Raw genomic sequence first — 13,872 nt, 5'->3', positions numbered from 1 at the left:
GGCAGCTGAGCGACCCTGGACAAATCTCCGTATAATTGAATCGACGAATACAGTGGGGCAAAGCGAGAATTTAGTATTCTAATTAATTCATCTATGGTGTTGTAATCACCATTCAAAACAACTCGTGAGGCTTGGCCATATAATTTATTCTTAATAATCTGTACTAATCCATACTCGGCGTTTGGTGCGACCATATTTTTCGCGTTTTTGCAACATTTTGTGTATTGGTACATTGAAATATTTCGTCCATCGAATGCCGGAACCGTATCTGCGGCATCTCTAATTCTAATCTGCGGGTGACGCATATTTTCCTGGTCTAAATGCAGGTTTTGCAGTTCGGCTGCCACCTCGTTTATAAGATCACGTTCAGCCATGATTGATCTTACTTCGCAATTGTCAAAGAAGAAAAATTCTCGTTCTTCGCTATAGGAGGGTTACTCCCTTGCCACAAAATTCGCGATTTTGCAAATCTACTATCCCACAGCTGCCACCAAAAATTGTTACCTGTAACGGTTTCGAGCGTGATGTAACGCTTCTTACAGGATTTCAGGATTAGTTCGAGTGGCGTGCGACAAAGAATTAAAATTCAAGAACAAGAATTTAACTTAATAGTGTTTATTCAGGAAAACACTTCTGAATTATACAAACAAACATAAATTGACTCTTTATAATTTTAAAGGAATTATAATAATTAAATAGGTTGCGACTCTCGGTCGGTACAAAGAAATAAAGTTGATCGTCTTGGGTTGCGACTCTCGGTCGGTACAAAAGAACGCCCGCTTGATCGATCAATTTGATATATATATAACTTAAATGTCTAATAATAACGTCTTAGTCGATAGAATGAATTGGATTATGAATAGTGACTCTCGGTCAATATAGAAGGATAACAGGTTTATGTAATAGTTTAGGATTTAGGAATTGAATATGTTAAGTTGAGGTACGTTTTAAATTGTTCTCCGTTTCATCAGGGGCAGGTTTGCCACCTGGAGTGATCTCAGTCCCACGTTGCTCAGGAGTAATGTACAAACCTGAGAATAAGAATTAATAACTTTGCTTCAACTAACTAAGGGGCCTACAAGGCGGCTTCCACGGCCTGAACGTCTCGCCAAACTTAGCGACTATGGCTTTAGTTGGGACGCTCGACAGAACCGAGGGGCCTACAAAGCGGCTTCCAAAGTTGGAGCATTAATTTATGTTGGGATCAGCTATAAGCTTTAAATGATCCTTTTACATTGAATAATTGACTGTTTGAAATAGAATTCTTGACTGGCATTGAATGAGCCGAATAGAATAGAATGAATTCTCTCTGGGCTATCGGGCCCGTATTTATACATGTTCTGGATTTTGGGAGCGCACCAATAGGAATGGAGTTCGACTATAACGCGTCAATCATTCTCGACTCGCTCGATCTGTTCTCCAGCCGGTCTACAAATCGACTGGTTAGTGCGCAGGCGCGCGTGGAACGCCCGATTCTCCCACTCATTGCTATGCATATTTTTCTGCTTCGATCCTTACTCTCGCCGATCCGCCGATTGACTGAGGATCGCGCATGCGTTCGATTCTCCCACTCTTCATCACTCGATTCTCTCTTTCATCGCACTCGCGTCTCGCGATACTCTGAGCTAATTTTAATATTAATACTAAACACACCTTATAAAAGTAGGATTAATAAGAATATAATAAAAATATAAGTATTTAAGTACTTATTAATTGGTTTTATTAATGTGAAAAAGAAAGGCGCAGTTTTGTAGGTTTGTTACACAACTCCAAACATCCGAAGGGCAAGAAACGTTTCGCAGCCATATGGGTCCGCTGGGGCAAAAATACATGAGTGCAATCCTAAGTGGTGATATGGATACGACCATAGATTATGTGTACGGTGTACACTTTGGTGGTAGTGGAATGATACTGGGGGATAAGGATTTCGATATGGGCAAGGATGATAATATAATCATAGACGGTGTAAGATACGGAGGAACGCCCGGTCTGTACGAACTGATTTTCAAGAGAATTCCCGATGATGATATATACACAGATGCTGATAAACAAAAATACAAATGTATACTGCTGATGACGAATGCTCACAGACGTGGCCATAGCGCACAAAATCCCATATTGGGTAACAAGAGATACAAGTACAAACATGTAATTGCGCCACTACTACCCCGTGTATTGACCAGTAAAGCGGGGAAAGGTCTAACGGTACCGCGAGTCATGGTGGTAAACGATAACAAGATCGATTGTGTGCACTGGGATGATCCCAGCGAGCTGGTGGATCGATTCCGTTTGCTGGAAGCGTCGCGTCAGGCAGGTAACAACTCGCACGACAACGAAATTCTATCGATTACCGAGGAACTCCGTGACGCAGGCCTCATTATAAATTAAACTGCGCGCTGGTAATGTGCTCTGTATACATCGAGATGCCGACCAACAAATTTGGGGTATCGTTGGAGCAGAGTGGAACAGCTAGAATGAACTATTACAAATGGAACGGCATGCTTCGAAATTATATGCGTGATAACGCTCTTTGCGTGACCGATGCCGACTTTGATGCAAAATCACGCAAGATACGACGCGTAGCTCAGCCGGTGGTCGACACAGATGCCGTCAATAAACTATACGTGGAAAAGAGCATTAAACTTTTGAGATAGCAGCAGGAAGAATTAGAGATGAAGCTGGTCGCGTTTCAGAGAGATATGCTGACGTTGCAAAACAGCGTTCAAAAGATATCGCAAGCATTGAATCCTATCCCGCAGCAACAATGCGAAGGAGAATCATGCGAGACGGTTGAACTTGTCCAGAATTTCCTTGGGGCGGTGGAGAGCACATAATGCACGTACACGATAATTATCGCATCATTCGTGGCAAAGATACATCTGCGATCGGACATGCAGCCATTATCGAAATCCATGAGTGAAGAAAACCATGGCCACAAGAAGCGACAACTTGTGGAGGAATTGCACGCTCCAGCTCGAAGACATTTCCCGCGGAGACGCGTCATAGTGCATGGATACGACGATCTGTGGCAAGCTGACATTTTAGAAATGCGTCCGTACTCGCGACACCACTACATACTCACCGTCATCGATGTGCTCAGCAAGTATGCATGGGCGGTACCGCTCAAGACTAAAAGTGGCGCTGAGGTGACTAAAGCGTTTGCAAGGATATTTAGAGATCGATATCCGAAAAATTTGCAAACCGATCAAGGAAAAGCTGATTTCGGGAATTTTCGTGATTCTCGACCTTATTCTGCGATCTTTAAACGTTTGTACCTCGGAGCAACGTTAACCGATTTTGATGAAATTTTAGGCACGTATACAACTTACTGCAATCTACAAACGGTTTTTTTTTTAATTTTCATTATAAGCTCACAAAAAAAAGTTTAAAAATCGACCTTTACTATTCTTTTCGCTATTCCAACCAAATACATTTTTTTTTCAAAACGACGAAACGCGTCAGGTAGCAAATTAATCCTACTAGCTTCTCAAAAAAAACTCAAGTTGTTTGGACCAATTCTAAAAAAGTTATGCGATTTTAAAAAGAGTCCGAATATTAATGCGAGCCACTGTACATGCGTGAACAATTTTATTTTACATAATTCCACTATTTATAAGAACGAGTTAATAAATATAATAATTTCTATACATGTGCAAAGAATTTTATTTTTAAGCAATAATTCCGCTATTTATAAGAAGGAGTTAATAAATACAATAATTTTTATTTTACGATGGTATTCTATAATGTCCCCAGGGCACCGTGTCAGTTGAATCGAGTACGATATACCGCTTGTCGTCGTATGGACTCAGAGCGATTTTGCATTCCGAAATGGTGTACACTTTATGCAATTTAGACCGTATGCATGATTGTCTGCGAACCATTTCGATCTCCTTTCGCAAACACTGCGCGTAGTCGTCGAAAGTTATCGTTCTGGCTATGACGTTGGTCTTGACGCCTTTCGCCTTTTTCGTATCTTTTTTGCCATCTACGCGGAGTGCATACATTTTCGCTCTAAGACCTACGAATTCGGTCATTATCATCCCATTATTTTCGTCCTTCATCAGCCCCGGAACCTTCTTATTTAAGCGCGGCGTATCATGTGTATTGTCGATAGAATAATCGCTTGTATCAAATCTATCGATATTGTGTTTCATGGTCTCGTAGATATCATCGCATTGAATGTGATAGATGAGGCATCAGTGTCTGTATATAATATTTTACATTTTTGACCATGCAGTGGAGACATGTACTTGTGGTGAAATTTGTACAAACAAATTTTTTATATGTCCAGAATGCACATACCCACGTATATTGGTTTGCTGAATTTCACCTCGAGTTTTCGCATTTCAACGGCGACTAAATTTTCAGAAAAAACACTTCTGCTGTGGAAATTTGGTTTCGCGATCATTGCCTCCGCACCATATCGCCCATCCCAGTGTGTTAAAAGTTTTACATCTACGTGATTTCGCATATTTTCCATAGTTTTGCCAAATACCGCGTTGTTCATCAATTTGTACAAATTTTTTTTCAAAGTCGTTTGTCGTGGTTGTTCTAAACCGTGTATTGAGTTCGAAGTAATCGCGGAGCCAGGGAGATTGAGCGAATTGAAGCACGCGGTGTATCTTTGTAATACGAAGACCGTGATGCGTGCACTGCTGCAGGTCGCGGTAATGGATAACGTAACGCTGCTTATCATATAATGTTGCGAGTAGCTCGTCCTCTCTGCTGACAGGTGGTTTGGCACGCGTTGGGCAGAACGGTAGATCGGCGTGAGCGTCGTACAGACGTTGCGGGTATTCCAGATCTATCTCGAGAATATATCCCGTGGGCGAATCGACAGCGATCGAAGACACGTCAAAATTTTCGACATCTTCGACCCATTGAAATTTGGCGTATGGTAAGGGTTGGCACATTGCCCATCCGTACAAATTGTTCACGTCAAAGTACATCAAGTACGATGACCGTTCCGATGCGTCGTAAGATGGCGTGTACTTGTTATTGGCTTGTGCGTATCTTCCTGTAACGTCCCACGCGGAATCCAAACCGATAATTACCGACCGCCGGTAAAGTAAACCGATCTCCATTATCGCGAAATCGTCCTACGTTACCATACAAAATTATTCTATACATGAATTATAATTAATTAATGATTCAAACGAATACTAAAGAAACAAATGTTATAGAGATGTTAGGAATAATTTAATGTAAATACTGACAAAAACGCAAGATAAAATATAATGTATTAAGCGAGTAAAAAGCAAAATAATACATAAGCGACTCACTGCGCATGCGCCAGCCATCAAATTTCGGGTATAAAAGGAGGCGCACGATGCGCAGCGCGAGCATTCCAGGGCATTTAAGGTTACGATTCGAATACGCTCTCTCAACTGACGAATACTTAAACCTAGAGGCAGCTTAAGTTTCAACCAGTGAGATTCAGCTCGCCCCGGAGACGGTAGCGGCGGATCTCCAGTGTATAAAAGTTACTGGTGCTCCTTTTTGGTCTTTGTATGTTGAAGTTATAGAACCTCGCTTTCATAAAGGCAACGAGCTCGCCCCGGAGACGGTAGCGGCCGATGTTCTTGGTAAAAGCAAGGCCTCGAAGAGCATAAAATAAAAACTCTGTCAGAAGAAACGAGCTCGCCCCGGAGACGGTAGCGGCCGTTCTTACTACAGACATTGCCAAGAGTCATCGAGCTCGCTCCGGAAACGGTAGCGGCCGAACTCTGCAATATATACATATACTTTAATAAATATTCACGTAACATTAATTAGCATAAATATAAAAAACTATAGAAAACCCAAAAACAGAATATATAATCGTAGACTGTAAGCAATATTAGAATAAGTATTGTCAAATAAAGTCATTGTTAAGTTTTTAAGTCGTGGATTTTAATCCTTAGTTGTAATAACGAACTCCCACCTATCCTATACTCGAGGGGACGCCGCTCTCCTCTCGAGGACATACTAGCTTCAGTTGTTTTCGGACAGCCGAACGTTACATTCCGGAACATTGGCTTAAACCGCCACTTATACCGCGTTCGATAAACATGACCATATCAACGTCTGTGAGCAATTCGAACGTAATTTTGGTATGTTTTAGCATGGCATCCCATGTAAAGCCAGGTAAAGTATAATAATGCGCGGAATCTAATCCGTAACTCTTGATACAAGTTTCGCGAAAATTTTCAAAAATATCTGCCAATAACAAGACATCTGTTTTCAAATACAAGTCGCTGTATTCACCCAAGGTTCTAATCCCGAAACGCTGCCAGACAGTCTCGGCGTGCGCGTAATCGCTCTCGGATACAGTCTCACCCGTTAACGAACTCTAGAATGATTCGCGCGGTGGTAAGCATGGATCCTGCAGCTTGTTCGTGCAATCAAGATATTCATACGGAAATACACCCTTTCGCGTCAATAAATTGAAATCTTCGATGGATAATGTTTCAAATTGAGATCGTAAATTTTTTAATTTATCTGCGCTAAGAAAAGATGCTAATTTGTCGAGACTGGTATTTAGAAATTTGTACGAATCGATGAATCGCAATTTAATACAATTTCGCGAGTCTGATTCTTCAGCCGTATCTTCGACATTTTTCGTGAATGAAATATATTTTTCTTTATTTATGGGCAATACATCAACGCTGCCTTCGAAAGCGGTAGCTATTTCCTCGATAATAAAATGCAAATCATAGCCGGATAAATTATGGAAAACTATTGGGATGTAAAAGGAATTTTTATAATTTAAATTGCACTTCGAATGTGCGGGGCCTCTAAACCGTCCGGATAGATGGCAATGATTACGCACTCGTTTATCATCAGCCTCGAATGGCTTTTCACAAATGTGGCAATGCTTCGCGCTGTGAAATGCCCTCCACTGGTCCTTCGTCAACTTTTCCATGGGAACATTATTGGCCAGGGATGGGTTTAGCAAAATCCGCAAATTTTTTCAGCTCTTTCACGAACCAAGAAACGCAATCCATATCGCGATGATATCGATATGCTGATAACGATGCATCGTACGAGCAATGCATATAATAGCCAATACTATGCACCTTATGTTTCTGGTACGTGCACAATTTGTGCTCCCCAGCATCCTTCTGGACATCCTCCGTTTTCTCTAGGATGCACTCTAGATCGGCGTACACCACGAAGGGGAGTCGTTCCTTACTGCCGTGGCCATCGAAACTGAGCAAATTGTTGTCCTGGCTGGGCAGCAGAATGGTGCAGTCGTCCATCTCTCGGCAATCCACTGTGTGGGCCTCCAACTTCTCACCGGATCCAAAGTAGCGCAGGCACCTATAAAATCAAATTTTTATTTAATTTTTTTCATGGGGACATTTCAATATTTCATAATTTTATATATGCACCGATCACAGATGAATTTCTTTGCCTTCTTCTTGCTCAGCTGTGTGCTCACCAGCCGGGACAAGTTCTTGATCCATACTAAGTGCCCTACATCGCCGTGCTCTTGATTTGGCGTGTAGAGCAGGTTGACGTGTCGATCCCTCTTTTGGCTGGTGAGATGCAGTGGAAATATTGTCATCCCTTTTTCGGTCTTCTTCTTCTCCTCGAAGCTATAGACGTTGATGGAAATGCTGTTCAACCCTTCAAACTTTACAATTTGCTTCGTGGACATTGGAAACTCACTGCCCTGGAGATTTAGCACCAATGTATAATGTGGATATGAACTTGGCCGATGAGGGTTTCTTTCGGCGGGATGGAGAGCTGCGACCACTGCCCATGCGAAACAGGCGTTATCATCGGATCGCACGCTAATTGTCGCTTTCTTCATCAATATTTGGAATAGGATTGTACTTATTCACGTTGACGATCAAATTGAGGATTTGTGATAGTGCCCATCCGCTGTCGCGTTCCTGGAACTCTTCCAACGAAGCCAGGGTGGGTTCGATGACACATCGTTGGTACCACTCCTGTAGATTGGATGTACCGAAGAGTTCGCAGTTTCGAGTATTGATGCTTTTACAAGCATGCTTGTCCCCCGCCACAAATTCGCCGTTGAACACAGTATTCACTTTGAGGTTCTAATGTTTCCTCAAAGCGCCTCGTACATGTTCCAACACAATGGTCGCCGCATCCTGGAGGAAGTTGCGCGGCTCTATATAATTCGAATTTAGCACGGCACCGGTTAATACGCGGCTATCGAAAGCAGTGCCTATTTTGCGCCACAAAAGTCCTGTGCTTGAATGCCCGGCACCTTCATGCACAAAACGTCCGTGCAACGAATATTTTAGTCTTTCGAGCTGCGCGATTCGAGCAACCAGCGATTGCTCAACACCGATCGATAATCGAGGACGTTTCACTCGGCTGTGTTCTTCCAACGATTCGATACACACGTTGCACCGTTCTTCCCACGCGAGGTATTCTTCCTGTGAAATCAATCGCGCAGATTGATCCAACAATTGACATTCTACTTGCGCGAATTCTTCCATGGCTGTAATGTTTTTTCCACGCAACATGTTGCAGCGATTTGAGACTTTGTGCAGTTTAGTGCGCATATTTTATACCTACACCACGATTAGCTATCTCTGTTTATCTCTTTCTGCGTGTCTCCTTCCTTCAATAGATTGCACGTAAAAAGCCGATCCTTTCCGATATCATCCGAGACAGTTTCTGCTGACACTGCATAATTCTTTCCATGATTCTCACGTACGACGTTTCCAAAAGTATCATATTACATTCGCATCGCAAAAATGACGTCATCTCGCGCAGCTGCTTTATCCTTGAGGGTGGGTTCAAATTACACGTGATCGCGCGATACGCTGCGACGCACAGTGTGGTATATGCCCCGAAAATGCGGTCAAAATTCAATTTTAAAAATTCTACATAAATTGTAAAACTTTTGTTTCTTTAGTTAGTTGAATATCTGAGGAACAATCTATAAATATTCGTTTTCGCATTCATGTATCCATAAAGTACTGTGATTTGTCGGACGTTTAGGATTCTGATAACACGCTTTCCTTTCTCAACAAATTCACCTATTAGTAATTTGGAACTTATTTACATAAATTAAATAAATTTTTGTTTTATAGAAGTTTTTCTAGCTAAGTGTATGGTATACTTTTAAGTAAATTTTACTTATGTACCATATATATTTTTGTAGTTATTAGTATTTGAAGATAATGAACGATTCAGTAATTTTATTTATGATTCTAAGACTTTGTTAATGATTTCGAGTGAGTCCCGGTGTTCATTTTAGTGTCATTGTGTTCTATGAAGCTTTATGATTAAGATACAAGGAAAATTGATTCCTACTTCGTCCAACTCCGTGTTTTACAGTTGATCTACGAAAAAGTGGTCATTGAAAATAGCAGCATTTCTCACATACCTGCATGTTCGCATTCGCTATATCTCCGTAAAGTAAGTATATAGTATGCTGTAGATCAGCGATGCTCAGAAATTGACTAATGATTAAACAATAATATTATATAATTGGACGGAATAGACTTGAACAGTCCCACTTACACCTCTGATTAACAAACAATTTCTTATTAAACGATTTTTATTCAACTTCAATTCTCTGTTTGTTTGCATGTATATTTGTTTAGTTCAAATCTATAAACTCAATTTTAACCCACTTCCAACTATCCAATAGACTTGAAACTTTGCATGCATACGTAGTTTGGATGACAATACAAAATGAAGTTATTTAATTTTAGTGATCAAGAATACATATATATGAGAATGTACCTTTTAATAGGAAACCCTGTATTTTTATTAATTTTCATCGGAACATGCATCACAAAGTTCTTCGCCTGAGAATACTTCCTGTTCATCTGATGTCGTTCCTTCTTCTTCTTCTTCATATTCTTCTTCCTCTTCTTCCTCCTCCTCATCATCATCATCATCATCTTCTTCTTCTGATACTTGTTCTTCTACAATTGATGTAGGTTCAGAAGGTAGAATTAATTTGCAATGTCTCGCTTAAAAAGGGGTTTGATTTTTTCTTCGTAGTCGGTCTTATACTGGATATCAGAGGATCGGAAGTAATTAAAAGTCTATTCAGTACGTCTATATTACATGCTTTTCTAGAATACTTTCGTGCACGATCTTCTCTATAACGACGAAAGTGTTTGTTTCTTGCCTCGGCTGCTTCTTCTGACAGTCTTCCAATGGGTAAAATAGCATTTTCAATAATTAATGGTGCGTGGATTAGTAACTTGTGCATGGTAGGTGACATAGGGTACCATGAGTATAGTTTAACATATAGCTTTGCAGTATCCATAGTAAATGTTTCAAATTTATTTAAATCTATTTTGTAACCGCTTGACACAGTTTCTAATATGACTCTAAGTCTATATATTAGTTCTACATCAACCCCAGTAATGGTAGATGATAATTGATGGTTTAAGAAAAATCTGCGACTGGTATTTCCATCATTTGTATTGCCGAAACCAGCTTTTGGTACGTCAACAGTAATTCCTATTTGAGCTTTAAACTCCTCCTTGTATGACTTTCTTTCTTTCCGCGACTAAACGTTTTTCTTCTTTTGATCTTATTTGCCATTTCCGAATGTGTAATTTATAAGATAAATGTAGCAAATTTTCGAATATTTTTATTCTGGCATGTAGAATCGACAAACCAAACTTTAATGCAGCTACATTAATTTCACCTGTCTTCGACAAATCGTTGAATGCTGTAGAGGTCAATCCGCATAGGTAACATCTCATGGTAGATGATGTGTTTGTTACCGCGTTGCATATCTTCCCATCTATCATCGTGAACAAAAAAATGTGCTTAACAGTTATAGGTCTATTTCCATTAATTTTTGTTTCTCTTAGTTGGTCTATTTGGCCTTCTATATAACTTATTTCGTCATTTATTACATCGGTATCTTCTTTTATAAACCTTATTCTGATTGGTCTACACAATACCTTGGAGATGATGGTGTCGGATTATCCCAAATGATTTTTGAATTTTCTGAAGAAATTAATCGTAGGGGAAGGAATGAGCTTTGAAATATGTGACTGTCAGAATCAGAAATGTTTTTAAATTGTTGTTTATATTGTGCTTGTTTGGATCCATCACAACCCCATTTATTAATTAATTGTAATTTACTGATCTCATTTTCTTGTAAATTATGTAACCCTTCTTGCAAATATAACAGTAACCGAACAGCTGTGTGATATAGTAATTCTTGCAGCTTTATTTCTGCAGAAGTGTCAGTTATGACGAATGCTTCTTGAACAGGATAGCAAACTTTCTTAGCCTTCTGTAATACAGAATACGATGGAAAAAGTTTTTTATCCATTGTACGGACAATTTCATATTCTTGCCTGGATAAATTTGCTTGTGCAAATATAAATAGGGCTTTCAAAATCGAGAGTTGTCTTGTTTCTTCTTGTTGATTTGTGGAAAAAAGTTGCCTGCACTTTTTTGCATATGATTGGCATTTTGTGACTTCCTGCAGTACTATGGTAGCGTCCACTTGACCAGAAGACCTTAGCTTTGCCTGTGCGGCAAATGTTAATTCCTCGGTGCTAATCATTTCCCGTATATCTTCTGTTTTTCTTCTTTTGCTTCGCTCAGATAATTCGGTAAAAGACTTAGGTACACGTCCAGCCTAGGATGTTGTTGTGGGTATTTCAAATGTTCCTTGAAGCCAGTTTAAATTCTGTTTTTCGAAAAGATCCTTCCTATATTTTGCAGAAACCCATCTACGTTTGAATTCTGATTTAAGATGAGAAATACTGTGTTTAAACGCTACACGCCCTTCTTCTGAATATCTGTTGCGATTTATTAAATAATTTTCAAGATACTCCAGGTTTTCAGTAATTTTTTCGCCTTTACACCCCTGCATAATATTAAATAATTGTTTTCGCGTCTTAACTTTTATCCCAGAGGATTCTCCAGTATCCGATGACATTTTACTACCTATATGGACATATATAGTCCTCAACTTACATCTGAATACTGAAAAAGAATATACTGAATGCGAAAACTAGTTCTGCTAACAAATCATGTTTCTACTTACCAAATATAGGTGAAGTGAAGTAGAATATGAAACAAAATGGAACTTAAAAAATATACTGCACCAATTAACTTAAGTAAATACTAAATATACACTAAAAACACAGTATGAACTAAAATAAGGAAACAATACACACATAAAATTTAAATAATATATAGGAATTTTTTAAAGACACTTGGATAACTCTCACTGCACACGATACTCTTTGACCGAATGGTTCCAACTGAATTCAATCAGAAAGAAGAAACGTAGTCGAACGCTAATCTCCTGTGTAACATAAACATCTCGCGAGTCCGTAATCTAAACAGTCCCTTCGATGGGACTCGTATTACAGAGCCTCAGCATCCGCGAAAGAACGAGTGAGTGAAAAATGCATGCTTTTCACCGTGGCTATATATTTAAGACACAGCATTCTTTGTAATAAGATTATACTTTTCGATAGTATACATAAAAATTACAATAAATATTGTTTGCACTCCGTAGCACTTGACAAACATCAAGAAACTTTTACAGTTTGGCACATTCCTCTTTAAGGGCGGATTTTACCCCCTGAATACCGATTTCGATAAAATCGATTCAATGAGTCGAAAAGTAGAAAGTTTCAACTTTAAAATGGTTTTTATTTCATCAACTTTGGATGAATTTTAACAAAGTTATGGGAGTATGAAGACTTTAAAATAGCCATGTCCGGGTTTTGGGGCCAAATACCCCACTGTGCGACGTGAAGATTGAAAAACACTTTGAAAAAATTTTAGCTTTAGAATAAATGTACTTGTACCACTATATAGTGCTGTCTCTTTCCCTCCCCGAATTTAGCTTTAAAATAACTGTGATTGTACCACTAAGTAATGCTCTCTCTTTCCCCATACCCCCGTCCCCCGAATACGTGGTATGTAAAACGCCGACCTTTCCCGACATCATCCGACACCATCCGATACAATTTCTCATAAAAATAAATTATTATACGCTGACGTTTGGCAACGGCTCATGGTTTGTGTGTGTGTGTGTGTGTGTGTGTGTGTGTGTGTGTGTCACATATGTGACGCTCCGTTGGTTTCGGTATATGTACCATTCGGGAAAGACTAATGCCAGGGAGCTGGAGTTTGGGGTAGTTGGTTAGGCGGCTGACCAGTAACGCGGAGGTCTTGGCTTCGAGCCCCGTCGCCCCGAGTTTCTGTTTTTCGTTATACAGGGTGTCCCACTAAGGAGTGGACAGCGCGATATCTCTTAAAGTATTGTCGATAAAAATATAAAAAAATAGGGAATTGCATGGTTCGAGGGGGCCCATTTATTAGCGCGAACGAATTTTGTTTTCGATTATTATTTTAAAAGATACGATGGTCAAGTTCGGTTTTTCAAATGGAACTATTTTTTTTGAAGACCTGAGTTGATAGTGCGTTCCAAGACAAATTCAATAAGCTTTAATGTATACACTTTATTTCCACTGGTTTTTAAGATATTGCGCTTGCAAAATTACTGATTTTCACTGGAAGAAAACCCTCTTGAATGGCAAAAACCGGGGGCGGTCTTACTGGCGCCACGGGTGGCACTGCCTGTTGAAATGGATACTTACCTGCCAAAGGTCTACGCCAGAAATGGCAGGCCCAAAGGCTGGACAATTCTTTTCCGTCAGAAATGCTAGTTAGGTAGGTACATCTGCGGTGTCGAGAAGCGCATCGTTACTTTTATTTCGCACTTGCTTCTACGCTCGGATGGCCGGTTCTTTTGGGAGGGATGCAAGTTGGATTGGTTCTGATACAATCTGCTCCCTATGGTTGAAATTTAGTCTAGCAACTTTCACTCCTCCTAACCTAACCAATCCAACTTACATCCCTCCCAAAAGAACGGCCATCCGAGCGTAGAAGCAAGTGCGAAAT

General features: G+C 39.9%; 2 protein-coding genes across 2 annotated transcripts; both read right to left on the bottom strand.

The window, feature by feature from the left end:
* Positions 1-382: 382 nt before the first annotated feature.
* On the bottom strand, positions 383-6,058 carry LOC143367959 (uncharacterized). Its single transcript, XM_076810239.1, has 3 exons — positions 6,003-6,058; positions 4,634-5,013; positions 383-504 (listed from the first exon to the last, which is right to left on the bottom strand). Exons 1-3 carry the CDS (start codon positions 6,056-6,058, stop codon positions 383-385), a joined length of 558 nt encoding a protein of 185 aa, XP_076666354.1.
* Positions 6,059-6,911: 853 nt separating this feature from the next.
* On the bottom strand, positions 6,912-8,456 carry LOC143367958 (uncharacterized). Its single transcript, XM_076810238.1, is given in 3 exon segments — positions 6,912-7,302; positions 7,374-7,808; positions 7,810-8,456. Coding segments are annotated over 3 exon segments (1,473 nt in total).
* Between the last annotated feature and the right edge of the window lie 5,416 nt (positions 8,457-13,872).

Source organism: Andrena cerasifolii, chromosome 4 (assembly GCF_050908995.1).
Source record: "Andrena cerasifolii isolate SP2316 chromosome 4, iyAndCera1_principal, whole genome shotgun sequence".
NCBI lineage: Eukaryota > Metazoa > Arthropoda > Insecta > Hymenoptera > Andrenidae > Andrena > Andrena cerasifolii.
This window is presented reverse-complemented; position numbering and strand designations above follow the sequence as displayed.

Coding starts and splice junctions, on each gene's coding strand:
- LOC143367959 (XM_076810239.1), bottom strand. CDS start 6,058: ATGGTCATGTTTATCGAACGCGGTATAAGTGGCGGTTTAAGCCAATGT. Junction 5,014..6,002: donor TTAAGCCAATGTTCCGGAAT/GTAACGTTCGGC, acceptor CGTTACAGGAAG/ATACGCACAAGCCAATAACA. Junction 505..4,633: donor GTGCACGCATCACGGTCTTC/GTATTACAAAGA, acceptor AAACCGTTACAG/GTAACAATTTTTGGTGGCAG.